Here is a 26,144-nt window from a genome sequence, read left to right on the forward strand (position 1 = left end):
GTAACTTTTTGGAAGGGATAAGGAATGAAGAGAAAGAAGAAGTTATTACCCCCATTTTAGCCTCAAAGATACATAACGGTAGATAATGTTGTGAAACCAACATTAAGGTTGGGGCAGAAGTGGGAACAAGTTTGGGGAAGAAATGTAAAATTTAATTTTTTTGGGGTGTATGATTTTTGGCATGTTCATGGGAGACTTAAACTAATGTTACCTACCATGGGTTATTATTAAATTATGATCACAGATATTTTTCTTGCTTTTTTAAAAAACCTATCCAAAGTTCTGAAATTGAGCAATTATAAATGTCCTTATATTTGTAGAAAATTTGCTCAGGGTTAGGTTTCCATAACCACAATGCTACCAAGGGCGTTGAGTGTGATTCCATGAAGTTTAAATACAGAGAGAGAGAGAGAGAGAGAGAGAGAGAGAGAGAGAGAGAGAGAGAGAGAAAGAGAGGAGGAGAGAGAGGGGAGAGAGAGGAGAGAGAGAAGACAGAGGAGAGAGAGAGAGGAGAGAGAGAGGAGAGAGGAGAGAGAAGAGAGGAGAGAGGAGAGAGGAGAGAGGAGAGAGGAGAGAGAGAGGAGAGAGAGGAGAGAGAGAGAAGAGAGGAGAGAGAGAGAAGAGAGGAGAGAGGAGAGAGGAGGGAGAGAGAGGAGAGAGGAGGGAGAGAGAGGAGAGAGAGGAGGGAGAGAGAAGAGAGAGGGGAGAGAGAGAGGAGAAAGAGGAGAGAGAGGAGAGAGAGAAGAGAGGAGAGAAGAGAGAGAGAGAAGAGAGGAGAGAGGAGAGAGAGAGAGAGGAGAGAGAGAGGAGAGAGAGGAGAGAGAGAAGAGAGAAGAGAGGAGAGAGGAGAGAGAGAGGAGAGAGAGAGGAGAGAGAGAAGAGAGAGGAGAGAGAGAAGAGAGAGGAGAGAGAGAAGAGAGAGGAGAGAGGAGAGAGAGAGAAGAGAGGAGAGAGGAGAGGGAGAGAGAGAAGAGAGAGAGAAGAGAGGAGAGAAGAGAGAGGAGAGAGAGAGGAGAGAGAGAGGAGAGAGAGAGGAGAGAGAGAGGAGAGGAGAGAGAGAAGAGAGGAGAGAGGAGAGAGAGAGGAGAGGGAGAGAGGAGAGAGAGAGGAGAGAGAGAGAGGAGAGAGAGAGGAGAGAGAGAGGAGAGAGAGAGGAGAGAGGAGAGAGAGGAGAGAGAGGAGAGAGAGAGAGAGAGAGAGGAGAGAGAGGAGAGAGGAGAGAGAGAGGAGAGAGGAGAGAGGAGAGAGAGAGAAGAGAGGAGAGAGAAGAGAGGAGAGAGGAGAGAGAGAAGAGAGGAGAGAGGAGAGAGAGAAGAGAGGAGAGAGGAGAGAGAGAGGAGAGGGAGAGAGGGAGAGAGAGAGGAGAGAGAGAGAGGAGAGAGAGAGAGGAGAGAGAGAGGAGAGAGAGAGGAGAGAGGAGAGAGAGGAGAGAGAGGAGAGAGAGAGAAGAGAGAGGAGAGAGAGGAGAGAGGAGAGAGAGAGGAGAGAGGAGAGAGAGAGGAGAGAGGAGAGAGAGAGAAGAGAGGAGAGAGAAGAGAGGAGAGAGGAGAGAGAGAAGAGAGGAGAGAGGAGAGAGAGAAGAGAGGAGAGAGAAGAAAGGAGAGAGGAGAGAGAGAGGAGAGAGAGGAGAGAGGAGAGAGAGAGGAGAGAGAGGAGAGAGAGAAAGGAGAGAGGAGAGAGAGAGGGGGGAGAGAGGAGAGAGAGAGAGAGGAGAGAGAGAAGAGAGGAGAGAGGAGAGAGGAGAGAGAGAGAGAGAGAGAGAGAGAGAGAGAGAGAGAGAGAGAGAGAGAGTAGTGTGCTCCTGCTAAATACTGTTTTCTCTCCTACTCATACTATTCTAATATCTTAGATGGAAGACTGTGATTTTGCTTTGATGTGTGTGGGTATTATGGGGAAAAAAAGAGCACAGCGATGCTTATAAGGCAAAGGAAAGAAGTACTAAGCTGAAGATTTACTTTATCCTCTAAGGCCTCTGGTTTTACTCCTGTAGATGCGAAAGTGTGCTTCTCTTTCAGTCTGCAGTCTATTTTTTGTTTTCTTTCTACAATAGGGTCCCACTCTGTATCCCAGGCTGGACTTGAACTTCCAGCCATTCTCCTATTCAGCCTCCCAAGTGACTATGGCTGTTTTTGCTCAAGGTCTTCTCCCTGTGTGAAACGTCCTCCCCGCCGGTTCCTACGTTTTAGTTATTCCATCTTTAGTACATGTTTCCGCCCCAATTTAGAACAAGAGATCCTGGGATCACTTCATGTGTTTTTTCCAGCTTAGCTTTGTATCACCTGGGACCCTGGGACACGGTTTCATTTATTTTGTCCTCTCACAGTGTTCAGCACAGTGCGACAGATATTGTTGGTGTTCGAAATGCCACAAACTGATTATTTGAAATGCAGATTTGTAAAAGAGTTTTTGTCAATTTTGGTTTTAGAGAAGTAATATGGACTACACATGCTCACTCCAATTGTGCTTCTAGTGAAAGTAGAAGATGCAACTAATTAGTTGAAGAGTTGATGAGACAGCAGAGGTGGCGCAATGTAGTTGAATTCTTTTCAGACTACACGAATCAGTAAGACTGAAATTCTAGCTTATTTCCAAGCGTAGGCAGCAAGCCTTTCATGGTCAGTTCCCACAAGCCTGGGTTTTACTTGTTCCTAATCCTGGTTAATGTTTGTGGGCTTTCATTCTTTCTTTCTCTCTTTCTTTCTCTCTTTCTTTCTTTCTTTCTTTCTTTCTTTCTTTCTTTCTTTCTTTCTCTCTTTCTTTCCTCTCTCTCTCTCTCTCTCTCTCTCTTTCTTTGAGACTGAAACTCAAATACAAAAACATTAAAAAAAATCTCATGTTAAACTTAGTAGGGATTTTACTGTGATAATTTGAATAAAAATGCCCCATTAGCTTTCCCAGGAAATGGTCAGATAAATTTTGGGTAGCCAATATTTTCATGGGTGTAGCATATTACGGGCTAGCCTGGGTAGCTGATGAGCCACTGCATGTATTAAAGATACAGTAATGATTTTGGCTATGGGGGAAGGGGAGCCATCTTTGATTTACTAGATGCAACCGTCCTATCTCAAAAAGGAGTCGTTTTTTTATTTAAGAAATAATGTGTAATTTGCTTATTAAAGCAATCTACTCAGAAGAAACATCAAGGTGCAGAAGTCTAAGAGTCAAACCACACCGGCAATTACCAATAACCTCCAAATACCTCCACTGTAATCTCCTTTGGGGCCACCGGCCACTTGTGTTCAAACTTTTCTTTCACAGTTTGCTCCGTGTTAGCTGTTGGGTTTGCGTTCTCAACGCGCACTCCATGGCTTGGCTTACCCACCAGATTTTGAACAGATTTTACCATGTTCTTTAAATCCTCCGGGTAAGGAGTTGGATATCGTTTTAGGTTTATTTCAACCTAGAAGTTTATAAAGAGAAATTTAACATAAAAATGACTTTCAGCAAGCATGTTCACCAAGCTACTCCGTGGTACAAGCATCATGAAAAGCAAATGCAATACAGTGAGTGTTGAGCTTCCCAGGGAACTCCTATTGCTGGGAGGAGTCGGGCTTGATGCTTTTTTTGGATTATATCCTATCTTTTCATGAGTGAAATAGCAGCACATTAAACTCTTAAGGGATGGACTGCTAATGTTAAAAAGTAGAATCAATATATTATCAGCTGAATTACTTAGAAGTTTCCCACCTTTGGTATTTAATAATTTTAAAATTTAATAGCTTTCATAGTTGGAAAGTCTTTGGAGTTCAGTGCAGGTATTGGGAGGAGATCTCAGAAGATTTACAAGTGGAGTTAGGCATTGACAAAGCCAAACAGGTGTTAGCATAAATTTATAACTAGCATACAGTGTTAAAAGGTAAGGTGGCTTTTTAAAATACTTCCCAAAAATCTTTGGGGTGACTTGCAGATTTATTTTATGAACTAAAAAAACCATATCCTTCTTAAGTAGTACTTTATATAATGAGAAATAAAAATGTCTCTGTTTCCTAATGTTTTAGGTAAATTTTGGCTGATACTATCCAGATTTTTTTTCCACCTTTAAATTCATAATTCATTTGCAGGTGTTAATCTAACTTTTAAGAACTCTGCTTAGTATGGATTTTGTTCATGTAGAATATTCTACTATGAAAGGACTCATTACAATGTATTTATTTAAAAGAGAATTAGTACAAGTTGTTCATGCTGACTGAAGCGATAGGTGTACCCAGCTTGACTTGTGCCAACGGTATGTTATTTTGAATCTGAGCAGAATCAACTTTTTAAAAATGGTATGTGGTATGTGTTTGTGGAGAGCATGTGTGTGAGGCTGGAGGGTGGGAACAGAGGAAAGCAGCCAGGAGGGACTCCCCACCTGGTCCATGGCATGAGGAGAGGCTGGAGAATATGAAGGACTCAAACACTTTTGCTAATCTGCTATTTTAGCAAGTTCACCAACGGTGTTACTCTTAGGATTCACTGTGGCTTGTTATCCTCATCAGACACAGGGATTGGGTGTTACTATGTAATTTCTTTTGATATTAAAAGCATAGAATTATTTTCTATTCAGAAGGCAGAGAAAAACTGTTTTTTTTTGTTAAATAGGGCAACATACTTATTTTTATGCTCTAAAATAAATGAGAATAAATGAATAAATAAATAGAATTAAGGCTATAAAAACCAAAGAAAATGGTAGGTTTTGTAGGAAAAGGTGAGTTGTTATAGTTTACTACTGATATGTTCCAGAAGGTTAATTTACTGTGTATTCTTCAGTAGACATAAAACAATGATGCCCGTGCTAGGCAGAACACACTAGGGTGTATGTACGCATGGATCTGCTTTAACTCCATGTTAGAAAACCAAGTTTGGAATTATATCTATCTTTAAGCTACAGTGTTGAATTTGTTAAAAAGTATTTAATGCCAAGGATCTAAAAGTTCAAAAAAAATTGCAAATCTACACTCTATGAAGTACGAATTGTAGAACGGATTGTTTGTCTTGCCAATAGCCAGTGGTAGATTGTGGAAAAGAACCTCAAGTGAGGTACTAAATGAAAATTCTCTACAACTCAGATGTTCTCAGTAGTAACATGATCTTCTGATCTGATGTAGAGACATGTACCCTTGCTATTCTTCCTGAGTTCTATACTTCTCCACCCTATGTGATCCACAGTCATTGTAACAGCTGTGTTGAGGATGCTTCTGGTTCTTTCTTTCTTTCTTTCTTTCTTTCTTTCTTTCTTTCTTTCTTTCTTTCTCTCTTAAGATTTATTTATTTATTTTATGTGAGTACACTCTCGCTCTCTTCAGACACACCAGATGAGGGCATTGGATCCCATTATAGATGGTTGTGAGCCACCATGTGGTTGCTGGGAATTGAACTCAGGACCTGTGGAAGAGCAGTCAGCGCTCTTAACCACTGAGCCATCTCTCTAGTCCCCGCTTCTGGTCATTTCTAAAGCAGCTGATACAGTATTTTGCTCACATCATCAGAATATATTTGGTTGTTTTACTGCTGTGGAAATATTTACACGCTATTTAATTACTTATTTATGTGGATCACTTTATATTTTTTCCTTACAGTGGCTCTTTCCCAAATTTGGGAATCGTTAGGATCATTAAATCTGAATTTGTTTTATTTAAAAAAAACACTTTGCCTTCAATCCCTATTCTTCTCACAGACTTGGGGTCATGAAGTACAAATTCAAGCCATAGATCTACCTCTAAGTAGCCAATATCCTCTAATCTGTGGTTTCTACTTATGGACGACAGAAATCTAACACCTTCCCCGTGCACTTGCAGAACTTAAATATGAAGGTACCTGAAAAATGTATTACATTTGTGCAGAGGTCTCAGTTTGTCACCCAGGTTAGCATGAATTCTCAATCCTCCTGCCTGAGCCTCCTGATTAACTGGATTACAGGTACACATGACCACACACAGATTGATATTATCTTTTATATAATATTTTACTCATTTATTAAAAAACTCTGGGTTCCTTTGTTAATTTAGACTATGACCCACATGTCTAGCTACATGCCGAGTCTTTCCTTCAGGTTGTACGAGAGGCAGTTGTTTGGTATTCACTGTGTTCCGGGCATTGTGGTGAGTGTTTTATAGAGATATTTAATTTAATGCTAGTTAACAACATGATATGCAACAAGGTTTATAACTATTCCTATCGGTTTAAATACAAATTATCATATTACTACATATCAGATTACAAATATAGCAAATTATAGGATGTTATTAATTTGTAACTGTACATTCAAATTTTATATAGTAGCTGTTGTCACTTTGCAAAAGGTATATTGGGGCTGAGAGAGTTTAACTTCTCTGAGGTCATGTTAAAGCTTAACATGGATTCTAAGGTTTGTATCACACCACTGTTGCTTAGTTTAGAGCTAATCTCTGGTATAGCATGACACAAAATTGTGTACCTTGTGGAAAGGGTGCTATAAAACCAAGATGTAAACTTTACTGCTAAATAGTAAGGTAATTAGAAATAAAGGTAAGTAATTCTAATTTCACTTCTTTTAATGTGAAACTGTTTTATAACTCAATTCTGTTTTAGGTTCTGTGCAGACATATTTATATCTTTTCTTCCTCTCAGTTCCTGCATGCAGTACTTCAGAAGTGGACCAACGCGGTCAGAAAGGATTATATTACTAATTCAGCGAATCCACATCTAAAATCGGTTTCTTTATTTAAAAACACCTGGGCTAGAAACATTCTCCATCCTAATATGATATAAAACATAGTGAACTTCTGATACACAGAGGTGGGCAAATCTCCAAAATTCATTCTGAGGTAGTGTTAAATTTTCACTCACTATAAAGTATTTGCTCATGTCACACATACATTGCATTAAAATGCAAGACTTTTACTAAAATATATATATATATGTATATATTTTAATTTCGGGAGGCAAAATGCTTCACAAGACTCTTAGCATCTAAATATAGTACTTTAGGTACAAATAGCTGTCTCAAGGCATTGAAGACCTTGAAAATTCAGTAAAGAAAGAATTGTTTATAATAGTGTGGGCATTCAGAAATGGTGTATTGGATTCAGACAGAACTGTTTCTCACATATTATATTATACAACATAATATAATATACATAATCATCGAATTTGAATTTGATTGTAAATTCCAGTAAGAGAAACAATAGAGTTTTGCAGTCATGATTATTAAATATCATCTTATTCTAGAAATTAATGGAAATTAATTCTACAGAAAAAGGAAACGGGGCAGTTTTAGTCAGGAAGGTGCATTCTCAGCTTGTCTTATATTGTGGAAAGAATATAAGACATAGAATGAGAATCTAGTCCATTACATGTGGGTGGTAACATTTACAAAAGCACAGTGTTTGTTCGTGTTTTTCCTCCTATGAATTACCCTCTTAAGCCCCCATCTCTGGGAAAGGAAACTCTTCCCTGTCATACCTCCCAACCCTATCTTCTCTTACAGGAATTAATATAATTTGCATCTTCAAATTAAGGGAAAGTGCTGCCCGTGAACAGAAGTCTCTGCTCAGAGTCCATTCCCAGCAAATCTCAGTTTCAACTTCTGGCATTTTTGAGTCAGATTTTTATCTACTCTCCTCAAGCTAACCCCGAGAAGCGTGCATGTTCACAGGAGGACAATTCTAATCACTTCCAAAGTCTGGTCAGCATTCTCACAGCTCGCAGTATCCCGCAAGTTAAAAGAAAGAGCCAAGGAGAACAAATACAAGCGAAGCCCCAACTTTAAAGCCATGCCAGATACCCCACGAAAAGGCACCTTACGTTGACGTTCCCCGCCCTCTGACTCAGGCCTCCCCACCTTTTACCAATGTCCATAATCTAAAGATAAATTGTATTCAGACACTGGCGATCTGAAGTGTGCTGTGCCATCAGCAGTTTTCACCCTTAACCATGCAGCACATACCCCATAAAGCACTGTTCCAGGGAGCCTCTACTGGGCTTCTCCTACCCCACACACCTAGGCCTACCTGTCTGCCACTTAGAGAGGGAAGAGTGGTGGATTGGGCTGCCACTGGTAATGGAGCACACATGCTCCTCTCCTGCTGGAGGCCACTTATACAACCCCATGCCAGCTGGGGGTCACTCTGGGGGACGGGCATATCTTGGATCTGCTGATCACACCTGGCCCATGGTGTGCAGCAATCGCCAGACAGCCTGGCAGGTTGGAGAGTAATCCCACGCTGGCCCCTGTCCCAGGGGGCTTGGCAGGAGAGAGCCTGTGGGAGAAGGAATCTCCATTTTCTGGGAGAAACAGGAGCACTGCAGCAACACGTTTGCTTGATCATTTCCTACCCTTGAATAGTTTTTTTCCCCTTTCATTCTGGGCAATGCATTTAAAACAATAAATTTTACTTCCATGTAATAAAACAGCATAACATGAAGCCATGGTGGCCACCTTCTCCCACAATGCAGCATTCACACGCACTGTACACACTGCACGCAGGGCTTTATACTTTAGTCCCATTGAAAGCTGATGGCATAGGCCCATGGTTCCTTTTAAATTTCAGGTCAATTGAAATTAAAATGGTGCTAATTTTAATGTACATGTAATGAACCAGAAGATCATGAGCTGTTAAGATCTAGGGTGTTCCATTCATCATCTTCCCACGATGATGTGCCTACAAGTGTTTCTCTAATTTGTCTGATAGCCAATGGCATCAGGAACAGCCAAATTAGTCAAAGCCAAGTAGTTTGAGATTTTGGAAAAACATAGTGTTTCACCAAAATGCAAATAAAAGTGAATGTAAATAAATGCAGAGAAGAAACAAACCACTCTGAAGCATATGGACCCATTATGAGCATAGAGAAACCAGTCACAGAGCACACAAACAGGGGCTTGGAATTATCGTCTCCAATTATCGTCTCCATTTCTGTACCTCGTGTTCTGATCAACACATCTATAGAGCATATTAAAGGTATTTTCTTTTGGATCCTTGATTATGTAGTTTTAAGAGGAAGCATGTAGTTATTTTTGAAAATTCATTGAAATATAAAAATGTAATCAAGAATCCAGCACAGAATGCATCACTCACCGGATTTTGATTTAACAGAAAATCATTGAAAGGGAGAACTGTCCAGTTTAGCATAATTGTCTTCTAAGACTTCACAAGTTTAAAAATATGTGTCTATGGTTAAAAGAGAGCAATAACTAATCATCCATAAATGTCTTTTCAACTGAAAATTTTAAATGTAAGTCTGCCATTTTGGATTTGTGACTCCATTTTGAGTTTCCCATGATGACACAGTCATCATGAATAATGGTTTAAGAAAACAGAAAATGTAAGGCGGGAACGTGGAACACATCACACACTCTTGACTTATTAATAAGATACATACATAGTTACTTAGGCCATTAGTCACTATGAGTGAAAGCTGTTAGTATTCGTGACGGTTTTAAAAAGGTGCAAAAAAAATTAACGAGAGATTCAAGATGCCATCATGACATAACATGGGAATTAAGTGTTAATGAAACCCCAGCCATATAGAAGGCTTTAGGGGTGCAACTTTAGCATGCCGATTGGCCTGTCTTCCACAGACTCATCTGACTTCCACAGGCGCGCCTGGTACTGTCTGCGAGAAGCGTGGCCCAGTGAAGGAAAGAATCATTGCGAAGTGTTATCGTTGAACGAGGACGTAGGTGATCTTTCTTCCACTTTCAGCTTGAATCTCTCTCATATTATGATACCGGAGGGTGTGTGTAGGGGGAAGTGTAAATCGGACTTGCTCAGTCAGAACCAGGACATTCACATCATTCTGAATCACACCAATGTTGCCCAACAACTGGCCCTCTACATTGGGCGTGTTCATGAAAACAGGGATGACTGTCACCTTCCAGAGAGGTCACTCAGTGTATCCTTCCTCTATCTGAGAAGTAACAGTGGATAGATAAAAACAATAACAAAGAAACAAAGGCCAAAAGTTCACCTTAACTTTCCCAGCACTTTCGTCATCTTCTTTTTTATCCTCAAATTCAAAGGCAACAGTCATGCGCTGTTGTCTCTGCTCCTCCCACAGGGTGGGGTTGAAGCTGTCGCTGTCTGACTGGAAATCTATGGAGTCCAAAGTATTAATGCTTTTCTTTTATACACAATGTATTTAATAAATTTAATATATTATGAAAAAAGAGACAGCAAGCACCACCAATGATTACAATAAATACATTTAAAAGGACACGGGAAAGAAATTATTGAGAAAGGAGGAGAGAACGGAAAGACAGGAAGGGGAGAGTAGAAAATTCCTTTTCACGTTTCTTATGTGGTCTTGTGCATTTTATTGTCAGTCATGAGGGATTGGGAAGTTTCCTAGGGTAAGAATAGGCTCCCCTAGGCTAACAGTAGCAGCACAGAGATAGGTTGGCCTGTTCAGGTCTCTGGATTTTTCACAGCAGTGGAGTCATACTAACATCATCCTTGTTACGAAAAATTCGAATTCTGCCCTAGGGGCTCTCAGGTTTTGGGTCCTACTTTAGGTTGTGGTGGCTGCAGAGCCTGAGTCACATTGAAACCAAAACAAAGCAAGATGCCACATAGCAATGACTTTTCAGTAAAGTGTCCAGTAATCTGACTTCCTTGTTGGTTCTTTGGGTGGATGTAGGAAGTGTGTATGATTGGAGTAATCTCATTTTAAAGGTAAGGAACAATTCAGTTTTAACGCTATGGTTTCATTTAATTTGAATGTACTTCAAATAAGCAGGGAAGATTTATAAATCCCCAATTTACATCAAAATGTTGTCTAATGCTAAAATCTGCTTTGTAACACAATAGTGAAAATTGCACGAAAACCCTGGGACAAGCTTAGTTGAGGCTAAATCCTTTCCCAAAGAATTTCTCTGTCATATTTTTGTTTTACAGGATTCTTAAAATTCATTTACAGTTTTCTTTTTCAACAGACAGAAGTTGACTGGCTGGGTTTAAGTTCAAATGTTATTTTTTAATTATTACACCACACTTTCTGTCCTCAGTAGAAGAATAAATGGAAAATTCAAGACAACAAAGGCAAATGCATTTTTATCTCAGGTCACCACTGCTGACCTCACAGCCAGGAAGTAACCAGGGTTTTAGGCAACACATTGGTTTTCAGGGATGTTTTACGCATCTGGCTTACTTTTTATCTTTTCTTTGCATTATTTTGAAAACCAGGCATGTTGTAAAGAAGAGGAAAATAAATCCAAGTTAAGAGAACAGTCCTTTCTTGGTTCTTTATGGCACAAAAACGTTGTGGCTTTTCTTTTATAAGATCAAAAGATCAGTTTATGTCGATGTGAAAATTATATTTCAAGACAGCCTTCCTTTTTCCTATTTCTGCAAGTCAGAAGTATCCTTACATATTCCCCAATGATTCATTTCTTATCTGGATGTCGGAGACTAAAGCCATTTATTAAACTTATTCTTGAAAACGAGAACACACAGGCAAATGGTTCATTGTACAGGTTCATCTCAGGCAGGGTGGGTTTATCTGTGGCTGTATTAAAGTGGGTTTATTGTTCTAAGATTTACCATGACTTTGCATGACTACAGAGAACACATATCAGCCAATGTTGTTTCAAACAGGAAAGGACAAACTTTTTTAAAGATTTGTATAATAGTGTGATCACAGGCTAGAAGGTTTATTGTAACAGATTTAGATTCTTTAGAAAGTAACTTTTAATCATAGCTGCTGTCATTGCTTAGGGAATCTCAATGTAAAGATGAAAATGTAATAATTATAAATCCCATCCTAGGACTATCTCACATGAAGGGGGTCCAAAATCACTGCACTGGTACTTACAATATGCTGTGAAATATGTGACCACAAGAGAATATTCTCCCCAGCCAGTCCTTTTGTTTTGAAGCCTGTCTTTTTGCTGCTGGTGGTTGGGCTTAACATTTTTGACCAGGTCCCATACCCTGTAGCCTAACCTTTAAAGGAGAAGTTGCTGGAGAGTGCTGACATTTCTCTCACATGAGTTATAAGGACTTTTCTCTTTGGTGTGGTGTGGTGTGGTGTGGTGTGTGTGTGTGTGTGTGTGTGTGTGTGTGTGTGTGCGCTTGTGTGTCTGTGTGCTTATGTGCATTTAGGTACATTTGTGTGCACATGCAAATGGAAGTCACAGATGAACAGAAAGTGTCTTCCTCATTTCTCTCTACCTTAACTTTTGAGAAAGCATTTCTTACTTGGGACCGAGGGCTCACCCATTAGGCTGTGCTGGCTGGTCAACAAGTACAAGGCATCCTTCAGTCTCTGCTCCTCAGCTTTGGGATTACAGGTTATGAGTCACCATGCTGGGATTTTTATACTGACAGTATGGCCTGAACTCAGGTAGGTTCTGATGTTTGCTTAGCAAGCACTTTACTGAATTAGCTCCTGAAGGAGCCATGTCTTTGGAATCTTGCTTAAAATATTACAGCACCAAGACTCAAACTCCCAGATGAGGCACTATGGAGTTTTCTTTTATTGTCTGTGAACCAGGATTCCTGGACAGAGATTAGAATTAAAAAATTCTTTTTTATCCACAACGTCATAAACATTAAAGAATGTATCTGTTGATAGCCTACCTTCATCACCACGGGGCTGCTGGGGAAACATGTAGTTGGTCAGTACCCTTTGCTTGGTTTCTGGATGGGCTTCTGTTTGCAGAGGGATGAGGGCCTTGGACTGGAAGCAATGAGTACCAATTAGATGAAGAAATTAGCCAGGATTTTACACAAAGGAAATGGCCAATACTCTGGTCTCTCAGAGATGAACGGATGAGACACCATAGATGTTGCTGAGATTCCGGATTTTAAGGTTTTCATGTTTTGTCTTCTTTACAAAGCTTACTAAAACCTGTTCAGCTGTGCACTTCAGTTCTAATTCTGAGGAGACCAGAGAGTGTTAAACTTTTCAGTGGAGTGAGTGTTTGATGTGACCCTGGGCTTGCATTCTTTTTCATGGGTTGTGATCTAGACAGATAGGTGTTACCAGCACTGCTCACACTAAGCAAGGCAAGTCCCCTACATAGATAAAAGCTGTGCACATTTATGTTGAATTTTATTCTCCATCACTAATTTACTATCAGAACTACCATTTTAAAGGCCTTTAGAACTCAGGTTTTATTTTCATAAGAATAGTGTAAATACTACTTAATAGGAAAGACACAAGGTGTTCTGAGGTACTATTACACCTTCATGAAACTGTCTAGAGACATTAACTCACAATTTTAGTTAAATGGAGCAGTAACTTTCTGGTTATTCTCCCACCAGATTAGTACTTGTGATAAAGAGATTTTCACGATGTAAGGCTACTGTCCCAACAGCAGAGTTCACAGATTCTGGAGATGACTATCTGAAAGGATAGGATAGACCAGTGCGGAGGAGGACATAAGAGTTTGGATGGCAAACAGAGGCAAGGCTTTGACTAGCTGAAGAAATACCAACATTCTTATACTTACACTGTATATTTTATAGGAGTCAATTTTAATTTTTAATAAAAGTATCCAAACAACTTAAGTAAATACTTGATGTCCCTGGAATATTGATATTTCAAACCAAAGGCATATTGTTTTTATTTGGCCATTCATGTTTTGGGGTAGGGGAATTTTCAAAGATTTAGGAACATGAAAAATGATTGGTAGTAAACTCTGTTGAAATGACCCACAGCTGCTTTTGAGGAAAAATATGTGTTGCTGTTTTTTTTTGTTACTTTTCAGTTAATAAAATTATTCATTAACATGCAACCCCTGATTCTGTTATAATCTATTTTCTTGAGTATATAAGAATTTAAGATAACCACAAAAATACTGAAGATAGCTATCAATATATCAGCAAAGGTCTTGAACAAAGTTTTAGAATTAAGTTGATTATAATTAGAAAATAGTGAGGAAAAAGGAAGATAGTGGCTAGTAATTCCCTCTTGTGGGGATTATGGTAATGGTTTTTCATTTTTTACCTTCAGAGCTATAATTAAAGTGTTTCCTCTAAGGACATGCATACCGCTAAGATCTGAAAAGCCATACAAACCATCCATTGTGTGCTGTATCTCTGAAAATGAAGTAGGTATTAAATTGAGGTATTTGAGGAGCATGAAGATCATGACACTGTTTCACCTACAGCAGTATGTGAGGGAGACTTTGCACAAATCTCTCCTGCAGGCATAAAGAATCTATACCATATGTACAACAATGCCAAGCAACCAGAGCTTCCAGGGACTAAGCCACTACCTAAAGACTATACATGGACTGACCCTGGACTCTGACCTCATAGGTAGCAATGAATATCCTAGTAAGAGCACCAGTGGAAGGGGAAGCCCTGGGTCCTGCTAAGACTGAACCCCCAGTGAACTAGACTGTTGGGGGGAGGGGGACAATGGGGGGAGGGTGGGGAGGGGAACACCGATAAGAAAGGGGAGGGGGGAGGGGGATGTTTGCCCGGAAACTGGGAAAGGGAATAACACTCGAAATGTATATAAGAAATACTCAAGTTAATAAAAAAAATAATTAAAAAAAAGAATCTATACTTTCTAATTGTTGTCAAGTGTATCTACTGCAACTCAGTAATCCAGAGTTTCAATCACGCACACATTTAAGGAGCCTAATACATCAGGGCATAAAAGTTGTTGTTATTTATTTATTCACTTATTTATTTTTACCTGATTATCAGAAAGCCACAATGCTGCAAGCTCTTTGAGTTTGGTGAAGGAGAATGGCAAGTTCTTCAACCTGCAGAGATGAGAGACATCTCATAGCAGAGGCAGACAGCAAAGCCCATTTCTAGGAACTCTAACCATGCTATAGTGTCATTAACTGCTCTCTTTATTCCTTTCTCCTGTATGCTCAAACAATCTTAATAGAATGAATATCACCATCCTTAAATATTAGTGTGTGAGTTTGTGCATGTATATGTGTGTATATGCACATTGTGTGTGCATGTGTGTGTGTACACTGTACATGTGCATTCGTCTGTGTTTGTGTGTGTGCATGTGTGTGTGTGTTTGTGTGCACTTGAGCATGTGGAAGTCAGAGGACAAGCTGGAGTTTTTCTCTCCTTCTACCACTTGGATCTTCAGGATTAAACGCAGGTCATCAGGATTGGAGGCAAGTGTTTTTACCTTCTGCACCATGTCTCAGGCCCAAACAACAAAAACCCTTCTAATCCTTCAGATGCTTCCAATAAGTCTCTAGATAACATAAAAATACTCTTAGCTCTCATGGTTGGTCTCTCCTGTGTGCACCCTGGGGCTAGAGAGATGGCTCAGCAGTTAAGAGAACTTGTTGCTCCTCCTAGGACATGAGTTCAGTTCAATACTCACACAAGGAAGCTCACAACTGCTTTTAACTCACTTCATACTGTGGCACAAACAATTCCCTCTACACACACACACACACACACACACACACACACACACACACACAAAAATATTAAAAACCCAATATGTTCACCAAGGTGGCTTCCACTGGCATACACATATAAATGAAAAGTAAAACTAAAATCTTAAAGCCCCTAAAGACATTCTTCCACCCCAGCATTGGTAGTTTTTTTTTTTTCCTCATAGCCGGAGTACACAATGATGCTCTACCAACACAGGAGAAACTTCAGCATAACCCCTCCTGCCATGCCTCTCTTCAGTAGTGAAATGCCATTTTCTCATGAGAAAGGTTTTCCTGAGTCCCACTTAAGTTACTTAACTTAGTCTAGTCTCAGGGTGCACTTGCCTGCGTAAAACATTCCACAGGTTTTATATGTGACTAATTTTGTGGTTATTTGTTTATCATCTGACATCCTCACAAAACTGTAGTTCCCAAAGTTCAAGGGCCATGATCTCTTACATGTAAATCACTTCAGAATTTCCAAAGTGATGCTGATGGCTGGAAAGTATGTTGCCATCTTCTTTTCTCCTTTGTACACTGCACAGTAGACACTGCAAGGGGGAATCTTAGAAAACTGTACTTTGGAGATAGGTGAAGTTTGGCCTCAGCTGTAGCATTTCAGTTAAAATGTGGCTTCGGCCCGTGGAGACCCAAACTAAGAAACATCTACTTCAGTGTGCTTTTGATGTCTTCAAACCACTTCGTGACCAGCACCTTCACCTCTGAGCTGTAGAGCCAGCAACACAGACATGCTCACCATGACATCCTCGGCAGGCTCATCTCCAGATATACATTCTACAAATTGCGTGCAATGAAATTTCCATAAGTTTTTTATATGCTGGTATATTCACCAACTGACAAATACGCTTTTAGAAAAGAAGCACCAAAATGTAACAATTGACTAGTAAGGAGCTAATTTGTGTCTAAAAGTAATTGGGCACTTTAAAATAATTTAGTAAATACGAAAAGAGATTGGCCACCAGTGGGAACATTAGGAGTCTGTAGTAGGTAGAGAGATCTTAGGGAGACTGTCTAAATCTTATGAACTAGTGAACATCTGTAAAAGAAAACTAAGAACGCAAACAAAGGAGGTCTTGACTCCTATCGCAGTTCTTTCCTGGCAGAATTACAACTTTAATTTCAAAGTTACCCATACAAGTTGTTTACATTCACTTAAGCTAGAAACTGTAAGTAAGATTTGTGGGGTGGGGTAGTGTTTTTGATATTATACACAGTTAAATAAAAAGGTGCCACCAAGTGCTGTATCAGTAAAACTCATCTAATGTTCATATCATGTTCATACATGTCCCTGAGGAGTCATCATGGTGCAGTCCTAAGGTGTAGGACAGAAAGAAATGTGACAGAGAGCAGGGATCTTGTTGCTTAGTACTCTCCCTGTAGTCTTTGATGAGTGAGAAGAGCATTGGCCAAGGCCTTGTAGCTGACAGAACAAACAGTCACTGTTTCTAGCTACAGTGGCAAACTCTACAAGTCACATTTTAAACACAAAAGTACAATAATTCACTACTTACTATAGCACTTCTCACTTAAGCTTTCTCTAAGCACCTTGCTTTCTGTGGCAATGTTAACTTTGGCCTCATATTTCACTATTCACTGACCTCCTCCACCCTGAGCTCGATTCATGAATTGACTAATTAACTGAAAATATTAATTTTGTTGTGTTGCAGCTACCACACTACAGGATAAGTAGACTAACATCCTTTTTTATCCTGATGAGGTATTTTTTAACTTCTGGCTTTGTGAGTCTCTGATGTCTTACTCATATTTCTTCAGCATCCACAAATGTGTCTGACCTATGGCAAGTGCTGAAGTCTACTAGATTTGATAGGCTATGATAACCAACTTATCAATACTTCTATCAGCTGTGAGGAGAGACAGGAGAAAGACCCAGGGGGCCAGGAAAATGAATGGAAGTCTGCAGCTGCTGGGGGTTGGGGGTAGGGGGAATCCAGAGACCTGGCTCAAGGAAGGCTCCCAGGAATCAATGAGGGTGACCTTAACTAATATGCCTAACAGTGGTGACATGGAACATTAAGAGGCCACTTCCTGTAGCCAACAGTGGACGGATAAGGACACCAGCCAACTCACAAAACTTTCAACCCCAAATTTGTCCCGTCTAAAAAAAAATGTAGGGACAAAGATGGAGCAGAGGTTGAAGAAATGGCCAACTAATTACTAGCCCAACCTGAAATACATCCCATGGGCAAGAGCCAGTCCCTGACATTACTAGTGATACTCTTATGCTCGCAGACAAGAGCCTATACTCACAGCGAAACACTGAATGGAGGTTGGGGGCATTTATAGAAGAATTGGGGGAAGGATCGAAAGCCCTAAAGGGGAGGGAAACCCCACAGAAGGACCAACAGAGTCAATTAGCCTGGACCCCTAGAAGCTCGAAGAGACTGAGCCAACAACCAAAGAACACCTATAGGCTTGAACGAGGCTCCTGGCACATATGTAGCAGTTGTGCAGCTCAGTCTTTGTGGACCCCCAACATCTGGAATGGAGGTTCTCCCTAAAGCTGTAGCCTGACAATAGCATCTTTTCCCCAATAGGGCTGCCTTATCTGGCCTCAGTGACAGAGGACGTGCTTACTGTAGCAGATACTTGATGTGCTCAGGGTTGAGAAATGCTGGAGAGGGCCACCCTCTCAGAGAAGAAGGGGAGAGGGGATGGAGGGAGGGTCTCTGTGAGGGCTCTATGAAGTGTAGTTTCATTTTTGTTTCTAGCACCTACCAATATAATGCATTGTAAGAAGAGGGTTCACACGATTTTTATTCTTTTTTGGTTCATCTTACTCTAAGTGTGACTAAATGCTATCTATCATTGCTGCAATGCGCTAACCTGTGGCTTTGAATCAAAGTTGACTAGATATTCTTACCTGTTACTAGGCAGACCGAGTTGGCCTATAACTCACAGAGATCTACCTTTTTCTGCCTCCTGGGTATTGTGATTAAAGGATTGCATCACCACATCTGGCTTCATAATTCACTCTTATCAAATAATTTACATACCTATTATCACTTAGATTTAAGACTCGAAGTCTCTGCATCTGCCCGATTTCTTCAGGAAGAAATTCTAGCTTATTGGAGCGTAGAGACATAACGGTGACGTTCTTACAGCTTCCAATCTGCAGGTGGCAAAAGGAAGTAGTATTTATAAAGTTGTACCGTCTCTTGTACAGAATTCTTGAGCAAATTAACCAAAGAATATTTTAGAAAAGTACTGTAACTGCATATTAGTTTCTCTAGTGTTCAAAACAATTTAGTGTTCTCTCTCTCTCTCTCTCTCTCTCTCTCTCTCTCTCTCTCTCTCTCTCTCTCTCTCAGACAATGTCTCACACTGTAGCCCATGTTAACCCAAGACTCACAGTGCTTGTCAGGCTGGCCTGAACTCAAGGTGATCCTTCTGCATCTGTCCCCTGAGCTCTGGGATAGCAGGAGTGTGCCATCACAGTTAGCCTAGCGATTCCTTTACCATTTTAATGTCTCTTAGCATATGTAACATGGTGTGCTCATTGCCTTGTGTTTTTATAAATTGCTCTTTACAGTGGTGTGTGCCTTTAGATATGATGGTAGCACCCGCCTTACATTCCTTCACATATTAGAAATGACTTTCTTCATCATGTAAATGTTCAAACATTTGGTAGCCCCGTGGTTTTCATAAATCATGTTGTTTTTCTACATGATCACCAACCTACCTGTGCTTAAAACCAGACAGCACACATATTCAATGAGACTCTTGATAATTCCTCAGAAACCTAATTTTATGTCACATTATGTGGTACTTGCCATTTTTACTAATGATGTTTAAAATACTAAAATAATGGCATAGCTTTTTATCCTTGTGAAAATTTGTAGTGGAAAGTTTTAGATTAAAAATTTACTTTACTTTTTTCCTGGACATTAATAAATAAAATCTAGCTTGGAGATAAAATTAAAAGAATCTCTTCATGTACCCAGAAACTGAAATGGTTACGAGAAACATCAAGCCTCATAGACATAATAAAAACCTACTCTTTCACTTCCGAAACAGTGATGCAATTAGCCCGACTGCTGTGTATAACTACTCTTAAGAGTAAAGTAAACAAATGATCCAAAATTGCATCCCTTAGCATTGATTAACATATTTTACTATTCTTTACTTACAGAATTTAGTCAATACATCATATGGAGTTCATCACTCAAACAGCAATTAGCATACATCTACATAAACAGATAGGCCATGCCTACATATTTTCACACTTCGGCTCATAAATCTATCCTGCGATTGCACCTGTTAGGATTTCATTTCAAAATAGATTCATTGACAGTTAATTGATAAAAAGGAGCTTGCTTCTCACTTCTCTGGGCAACTCTGGGAGGAAATTCTCGTCCACAGCTAAGGTTCGCAGGCTGTGCAGGTAACCAATGGTGGGAGGGAGGGACTCCAGCTCATTGCAACTGCAGTCGAATTCTTCTAATAAAGATAAGCTGAGAAGTTAAAGCACAGCGTTAGATATCCTAAAAGCCACATGTGCAAGTTTACCAAATATTACTAAAATAGGATGGCAGAACAGTGTGTAAATCCATCTAGTTAGTAAGTACAGTGGAAAGGATCAAATACTGTCACATGCACGGCGTCATTTGTTATTTATCTGCAGCCCTCAGGATGATACAAAAGACTGTTTACAATTTAGGTGTCGTTGACAACTGAAGGCTTGGAATGAGTGCCTGTAATTGGAGGGGCAGAAGGTGAGGGTGGCAGAGAGCAAGATAGAAGCAAGGGTGAGTGCTCCAGATTTTACTAAGTGCCTTAGAGACTAGACTCCTTTAATAGCTCCCCTTTTAACAACTGAATGAAATGGCTTTAAAAGCCATTTTACAGATGAGGAAATTGAGACTTACAGACCCCAAGGCTCTCAGCCACACAACCTAGCAAATCTGGGGCAGAAACAATGACAACAGAGCTTGCTTGACTCCATCATCCCACCTGTCAGGCAGGAGGTGTACGCCGTTTGAATAACACAGTATTATAAAATATACCAAGTTTTACACAGTGGCTCAGATTTTGGTGCCTCTTGAAGTAATGGGCCTTTTACTCTCCTTGAAACAGAATAAGAGACAATGTCTTCAAATGGTTACAACTCTTCATTTTGTCCCAGTTCCCAGCACTTCATGCTAAGTTATGTGGTGCACATAACTCCGAGGAAAGACACCCAGAATTGGCCTGGTCTTCACACAGGCACATGTGCTTGCACATGGGTATACACCATCTCCCAAATATGAGTGTAGTACAGCAGAAATTTCTAGCACTGTGGAAATAACTGGAAGAGCTGAATAGATCTACAGGAGAAATAGTTAACCACAGGAATGTTGACACCATTATAGATAGACACCTAGAAGGGCTGTCAGAGGTTCTTCATGAGGGCAATGTAATTACAGAGGAAGGGACCCAGAAGAAGAGATGTTGGTGAGGAAGGGACTGTCTCAGATAGATCATGACAGTGAGACCACAGAGAATTAAGGCTTGGAAATGGATCCAACAACAACAACAACAGCAACAGCAACTGCTACTACTTTCATTCTTCATCTTCTTCCTTCTTATTTTCCTCTTCTTCCTCTTCCTTTTTCTCTTCTTTTCCTTCCTGTTTTTTTTTTAAAGGTAGGGTTTCTCTGTCCTGGAACTAGCTCTGCAGACCAGGCTAGTCTGAACTCACAGAGATGTACCTGTCTCTGTCTCCCAGCTCTTGGATTAAAAGTGTGCACCATTGCCCTTAGTGGATTCAACCTTCTTAAGGATGATGGAAATCCTTCAAGGCAAAGACAATGTGTTGGCATGTTTATCATGTGTATCAAACTTGCTGGTCCAGGTCTTCCTGGCAGATTTTCACAAAACAAAATGAATCTTTCTAATTCTCAGTGCTCTTGATGACCATGTACTGAGTAAATGTCAGTCTTTACTATCTCCACATTTTGTTATACATTTATAACTTTCTGCTAGAGTATTTAATTTCACAACAGACAGATCTAAAAAAAAAAGAGTTTTGTGGAAAAGTCATGCACAGTGTCAAAATGCATGATCATCATTCCTATGGCCCCAGTTATAATTTACATTGAGAGACATGTGTCTGATATTATGATATCCAACCAGTTCCTGGCACAAAACTCTTAAAAATCTTGGTGTGATCAAAGGCAAGGTGTCTTTTTGTATGCTAATGAGAAGACTGATGACTGAGAACTTTTGTATAGCTTCAAGAGAGGTGTGGATCATGTAAGGTAACCATGTGATTTTAGGCTTGGAATGTTCAGTCATTCCTGACCTTTGTGGGGCCGGGGTGGGGCGGGGTGGAGAAAAGCCAAAGTTGATCTGATCACCAAAAGCCAATGACATAATCAGTTACGTTTACAAAATAAAGTCTCAATAAAAATGCCAAAAGGATAAGGTTCATAGAGCTTCTAACTGCTGAGCATATGAAGCTATTGAAAGGTATGGCAAAGAGGCACTAGAATCTGTGTCCCTTTGAAAACACTTTTCCCTTCACACCTTCTCATGTGGCTGCTCATCTGTGCCCTTGCAATATAACTTACAGCCATTTTCTAATTTCTCTGAGCTGTTCTATAAAAAACAAAACGAAACCAACCAAACAAACCAAACCAAAACACAGGACCTGAGGAGGGAATTCCAAGAACTCCCTATTTATAGGTGGTTAGTCAGGGTTTGCGATTGATCTCAGGTTGGAGGGCAGTCTTGTGGGACTGAGCCCTAATCTGTGTCTTCTGATTTTAACTAAAGCGAACGCCAAACCTGACACTGTTGCCATTGCCAAAAGGTGCTTGCTGACAGGAATCTGGTGTGATTGTTCCTTGGGAGGTTCGGCTAGTAATTGACCAATGCCAATGTGGATGATTGGAGCCAACCATCAGAGTGAGTTCAGGGATCCCAATGGGGGAGCTAGTGGAAGGACTGGAGGAGCAGAGGGGAATTGCAACCCCATAGGTAAAACAATGTCAGTTGGTCAGACCACCCAGTGTTCCCAGCCACCAACCAAGGAGTGTATAGGGAGGGATTCATGGCTTCAGATTCATATGTAGCAGAGGATGGTCTTGTCTAACAACAATGGGAGGGGAGGCCCTAGGTCCTGTGGAGGTTTGGTGCCTCAGAATAGGGGGATGCTTGAATGGTGGGGCAGGAGAGGGTGGGTGGGTGGTGGAGCACACTTGTAGAGGCAAAGGGGAGGAAGGAGAGGGCGGATGTGGGATGGGGGATTTGTGGAAGGGTAACTGGGAAGTGGGATACCATTTGAGATATAAACAAATGGAGTGATTTAAAAAATAGAAAAAAAAAGAAAAATGAGTGTGAATTCATTTAAATTATAGCACTTCAATTCGGGTCTACTGACAAGTGAAGAACTATTTGGTGTGGGAAAAGACCACAGATTTCAGTCATCAGCTTTGTTCTTTATTCAGAATACCATAACAAAAGAACTTGAAAAATAGTATATTCTACCATAAAATTGGGGAATTCCTTCATTAAAAAGGTAACAGTCTTTGCCTTATACAACAGACAGAATAAATTAAGAGCCTGACCGTTATTTGAGATCTTTGGGTTATGAAGTAGAACTGGTGGTCACAAATATTCATTTCTTAAGGACATCTGAAATCCCTAAGATTTAAACTCATAGCATATAATGCCAGCTTATTATTTATTAATGATTATCTGGTTAAAGTCATTAAAGGTATTTTAATATAGGCTCTTGTATAAATCAATCATTACACTTTATCAGGTTACCACTGGTATTAATAAAAATGAAGTATAAAGAACAGACCAAATATAGAAATCTATGCCTATAACTTTACAGGTCAGAAGTGAAAACAAGCATAAGGTAATTTTTAAAAGTGCTTCCTAACTTTCAGTATCATGTGCATCCCCAGGACAAGCTGACAAGATGCAGATGCTGATGCTGTGGTTATAGATGGGACCACACTGAACCCGTAACAGCTCCTTCAAGACACATGTGCTGTGGGACTAGGAAGGTGTAAAATAAAGCTCTTGCAAACCTTCGAGAGCAGATGTGACATACATATCTTAGACGTACCAATAACAGTTGGGGTCCTGTGTGGGCCTCAGATCTCTTAGCACCAGTGACCAGAGTGGCAGGGATGCCTTCATCCCATTTCTGAAGATGTGCTCTGGGCACATCCTCCTGCTCTCTAGTTTAGTTTAGTCTTCAGGAGATTCCTGGCCTGAATGATAATTCTGTATTCTTGGTCCTGAGCTACAAAATGACTAGAGGAAGGAGTGTGGACATGTCACATAGAGAATCTATAATCCACTTCAACGTTGTTTATGACTATTGCAGCTATAACAAATGCAGTTACTAATAAACAGGAACAAATGATTTTGAATTTCATCTTTAATGCATCTTAATAGACTAATGTGGTCCTTGAGAGCCGGTTGAACTGAAATTGGCAACACCCAATCTTCACAGGTTCAATAAGGGGTGAGTGTGCATTAACTCCTGGTAAAGAGCTCAGACTCCATTAACACCACATAGCAGAAGGTAGAGAGCATACTGAGGAATCAAAGCCTGAACAATCTCCTTCTGAAACATGTGGATGTTAAGGGAAATCGATTTAGTTAAATTTGGCTATGTCATGAAATAAAACCGATGGTACATTATCAGTAATTGATTAGTAGTTTGTGGGAAGCAATACACTAAGTATATCTTTGTAGAATTTAGTATATCTGCAGATATTTTGGATAGAGGGAAAGGTGGGAGGGAGAGGGGAGGGAAAAGGAGGGAGACAGGGAGGGAGGGAAAAAGGGAGAGACAAGGAGAGGGAGAGGGAGAGAATTGTTAAAGATACTACAGATGTAAAAGACTCAGACTTGGTATGAATCTGTTAGCAGAGACCAAGGTTCAGTGAGTTGAGCTTGCGTCCTCACTCACAACCAGCCGAGGGGGTATCTATCTGGTCAATTGTCAATTTTATAACTGGGCAGTAGACGTGCCAGTAGTGCTTAGCCATGTCCATAAGGCTGAAGTGAACAGGAATGAAGTAAAACCCATCAAGCCCTTCTAGGGCTCTGAGTTAATTTTGCTCTTCTCTCTTAACTGTGTTTCTCTTAGTGCACACTAGTTGTATTCAATAATGGGTTTATCTTGACATGCTCATAGATGAATGTAAAACACGCTCACCCTTCTTTGCTTATCCCACCTTCCCTTTCTCAGATGGCCCTTCTACCTTCCCACTTATTCTTTCTTTCTTTTTTTTCCTTTTCTTTTTTTTGGAGCTGGGGATCGAACCCAGGGCCTTGTGCTTGCTAGGCAAGCGCTCTACCACTGAGCTAAATCCCCAACCCCCCACTTATTCTTTCTTAAATCCTAATTCTGCATATAAGAAAAAATGTGATTGCACTATTCTTATCTCAGATACTGTAAATCAATTCACTTAATTTAGCCTGGGGACTAAGTCTTAGTTCCCATCCTTCGTGCTCCCACTAAGCTTAGGTGAGTTGTGGGGCTGATTCTAAATAACGAGATGACATTTACAGACTTTGGTCAGATTAATCCTCTATTGTTAATGGCAGAAGCCTGCTCATTTTCAGGTCTAAATCCCCATCTGAGTTGGGTTTGGCTAAATTGAGGAGGAGGCTGTGTCTTTTAGAAGTACTGTCCAGATCCCAGCAGTTCCCATCATTATGCAGACAACACACAACATTGCCACGCATCCAGAGCAGCTACAAGCTTTTACTTTCTTTGCTCTCCAGGAAGCCAATTAGATGGATTGAAAAGAAAGACTGTGAAAAAGTATTTTAGATTGCATGAGAAAATTTATCATCAGAATGCAAACTACTGCCCCACCACTTTTTAGTGGAAAACAGAGAGAATAACTCTGCCTACTGACAGACCTTTTTTTATAAATAAATAAATAAATAAATAAATAAATAAATAAATAAATAACACATGCTCCAAATAATACTAAACAATACTAAAGCATTGTCTGACCAGTCGAAACTACAGAAACGTTTCATGCGTGTGAGAGTGTGCACAATTTCAGTTTAGCTGTAAGATGCTGTGGCCTGGTGGGGGCTGTGTGGGGGGTAGATGTGCCTCACAGGTATCATAATAGCCTTTGTTCTTTAAACTTTTATGAATTTTAACATCACCAGTGAATTCCATGTGATTACTTTTTTGTTTTTCTCAATAACCTGCGAATGAATGTGAAGGCGTCTATCATTGAGACAATATGTTTAATTTGTGTGTTTCAAATTTCTCTAATACCTTTGACCTGTAATCAAACACAGCAATGCAGTGCAGCCATCTTTCAGTGAGTGGCAGAAGGCATTTACGGCAGTGGTTTGGAAAGATGATGATGGGGCTAACTGCTAAACTTGGGAGAGTGGCTCCATTGTAGAGCTCTTGTCTGCCAGGTGGGAAGGCATGTGACTAGCCATTAGTATACACACACACACACACACACACACACACACACACACACACACACACACACGAATGAAACAACAAAACAAAATAAACAACAAACGAAGCAGAATCCTGGTTGCTTGGTGACACCCTAACACATGGATGACTCTGCACTTGGGTGTGTGGTAATGCTGGTGTAGGCAGACCTACTGTGCTACTAGTCACACAGAATGCAACACGTGAGAAGTTGTACGGCAGACACTGTGTGACGAGGACAGTAAACAGCCTGCTGTGTGAAGTGTTTCCTAGGCTACGCTTTGTAACCAGGAGTTTGGAAGGTATTCCTTCAACTTCTTCAAAAGCTCACTGCTCCACTTGTGGAAGGAAGTG

The 26,144-nt window shown here is 40.3% G+C and overlaps 1 protein-coding gene and 1 non-coding gene across 14 annotated transcripts in view; both read right to left on the reverse strand.

Annotated features, from left to right (window-relative positions):
* The window catches only part of Lrrc7 (leucine rich repeat containing 7), a 501,827-nt gene that overhangs the window by 83,161 nt on the left and 392,522 nt on the right, over nt 1-26,144 (reverse strand). For 9 of the 13 annotated variants that reach the window (XM_063281182.1, XM_063281181.1, XM_063281189.1 and 6 more), the window contains 7 exons: nt 19,689-19,818; nt 18,361-18,476; nt 14,608-14,677; nt 12,537-12,636; nt 9,928-10,052; nt 7,971-8,219; nt 3,200-3,400 (listed from right to left, as the gene is read on the reverse strand). In XM_063281182.1, the coding sequence (XP_063137252.1) occupies nt 3,200-3,400; nt 7,971-8,219; nt 9,928-10,052; nt 12,537-12,636; nt 14,608-14,677; nt 18,361-18,476; nt 19,689-19,818 (991 nt within the window). The remainder of the gene's footprint in view (nt 1-3,199; nt 3,401-7,970; nt 8,220-9,927; nt 10,053-12,536; nt 12,637-14,607; nt 14,678-18,360; nt 18,477-19,688; nt 19,819-26,144) is intronic. The other 4 variants (XM_063281188.1, XM_063281185.1, XM_063281186.1 and 1 more) reach the window with 3 other exon arrangements.
* On the reverse strand, nt 24,616-24,688 carry Trnaa-agc26 (transfer RNA alanine (anticodon AGC) 26). The gene has a single exon. It is a non-coding gene; the product is annotated as a tRNA-Ala (tRNA).

This window comes from Rattus norvegicus, chromosome 2 (assembly GCF_036323735.1).
Source record: "Rattus norvegicus strain BN/NHsdMcwi chromosome 2, GRCr8, whole genome shotgun sequence".
Lineage (NCBI taxonomy): Eukaryota > Metazoa > Chordata > Mammalia > Rodentia > Muridae > Rattus > Rattus norvegicus.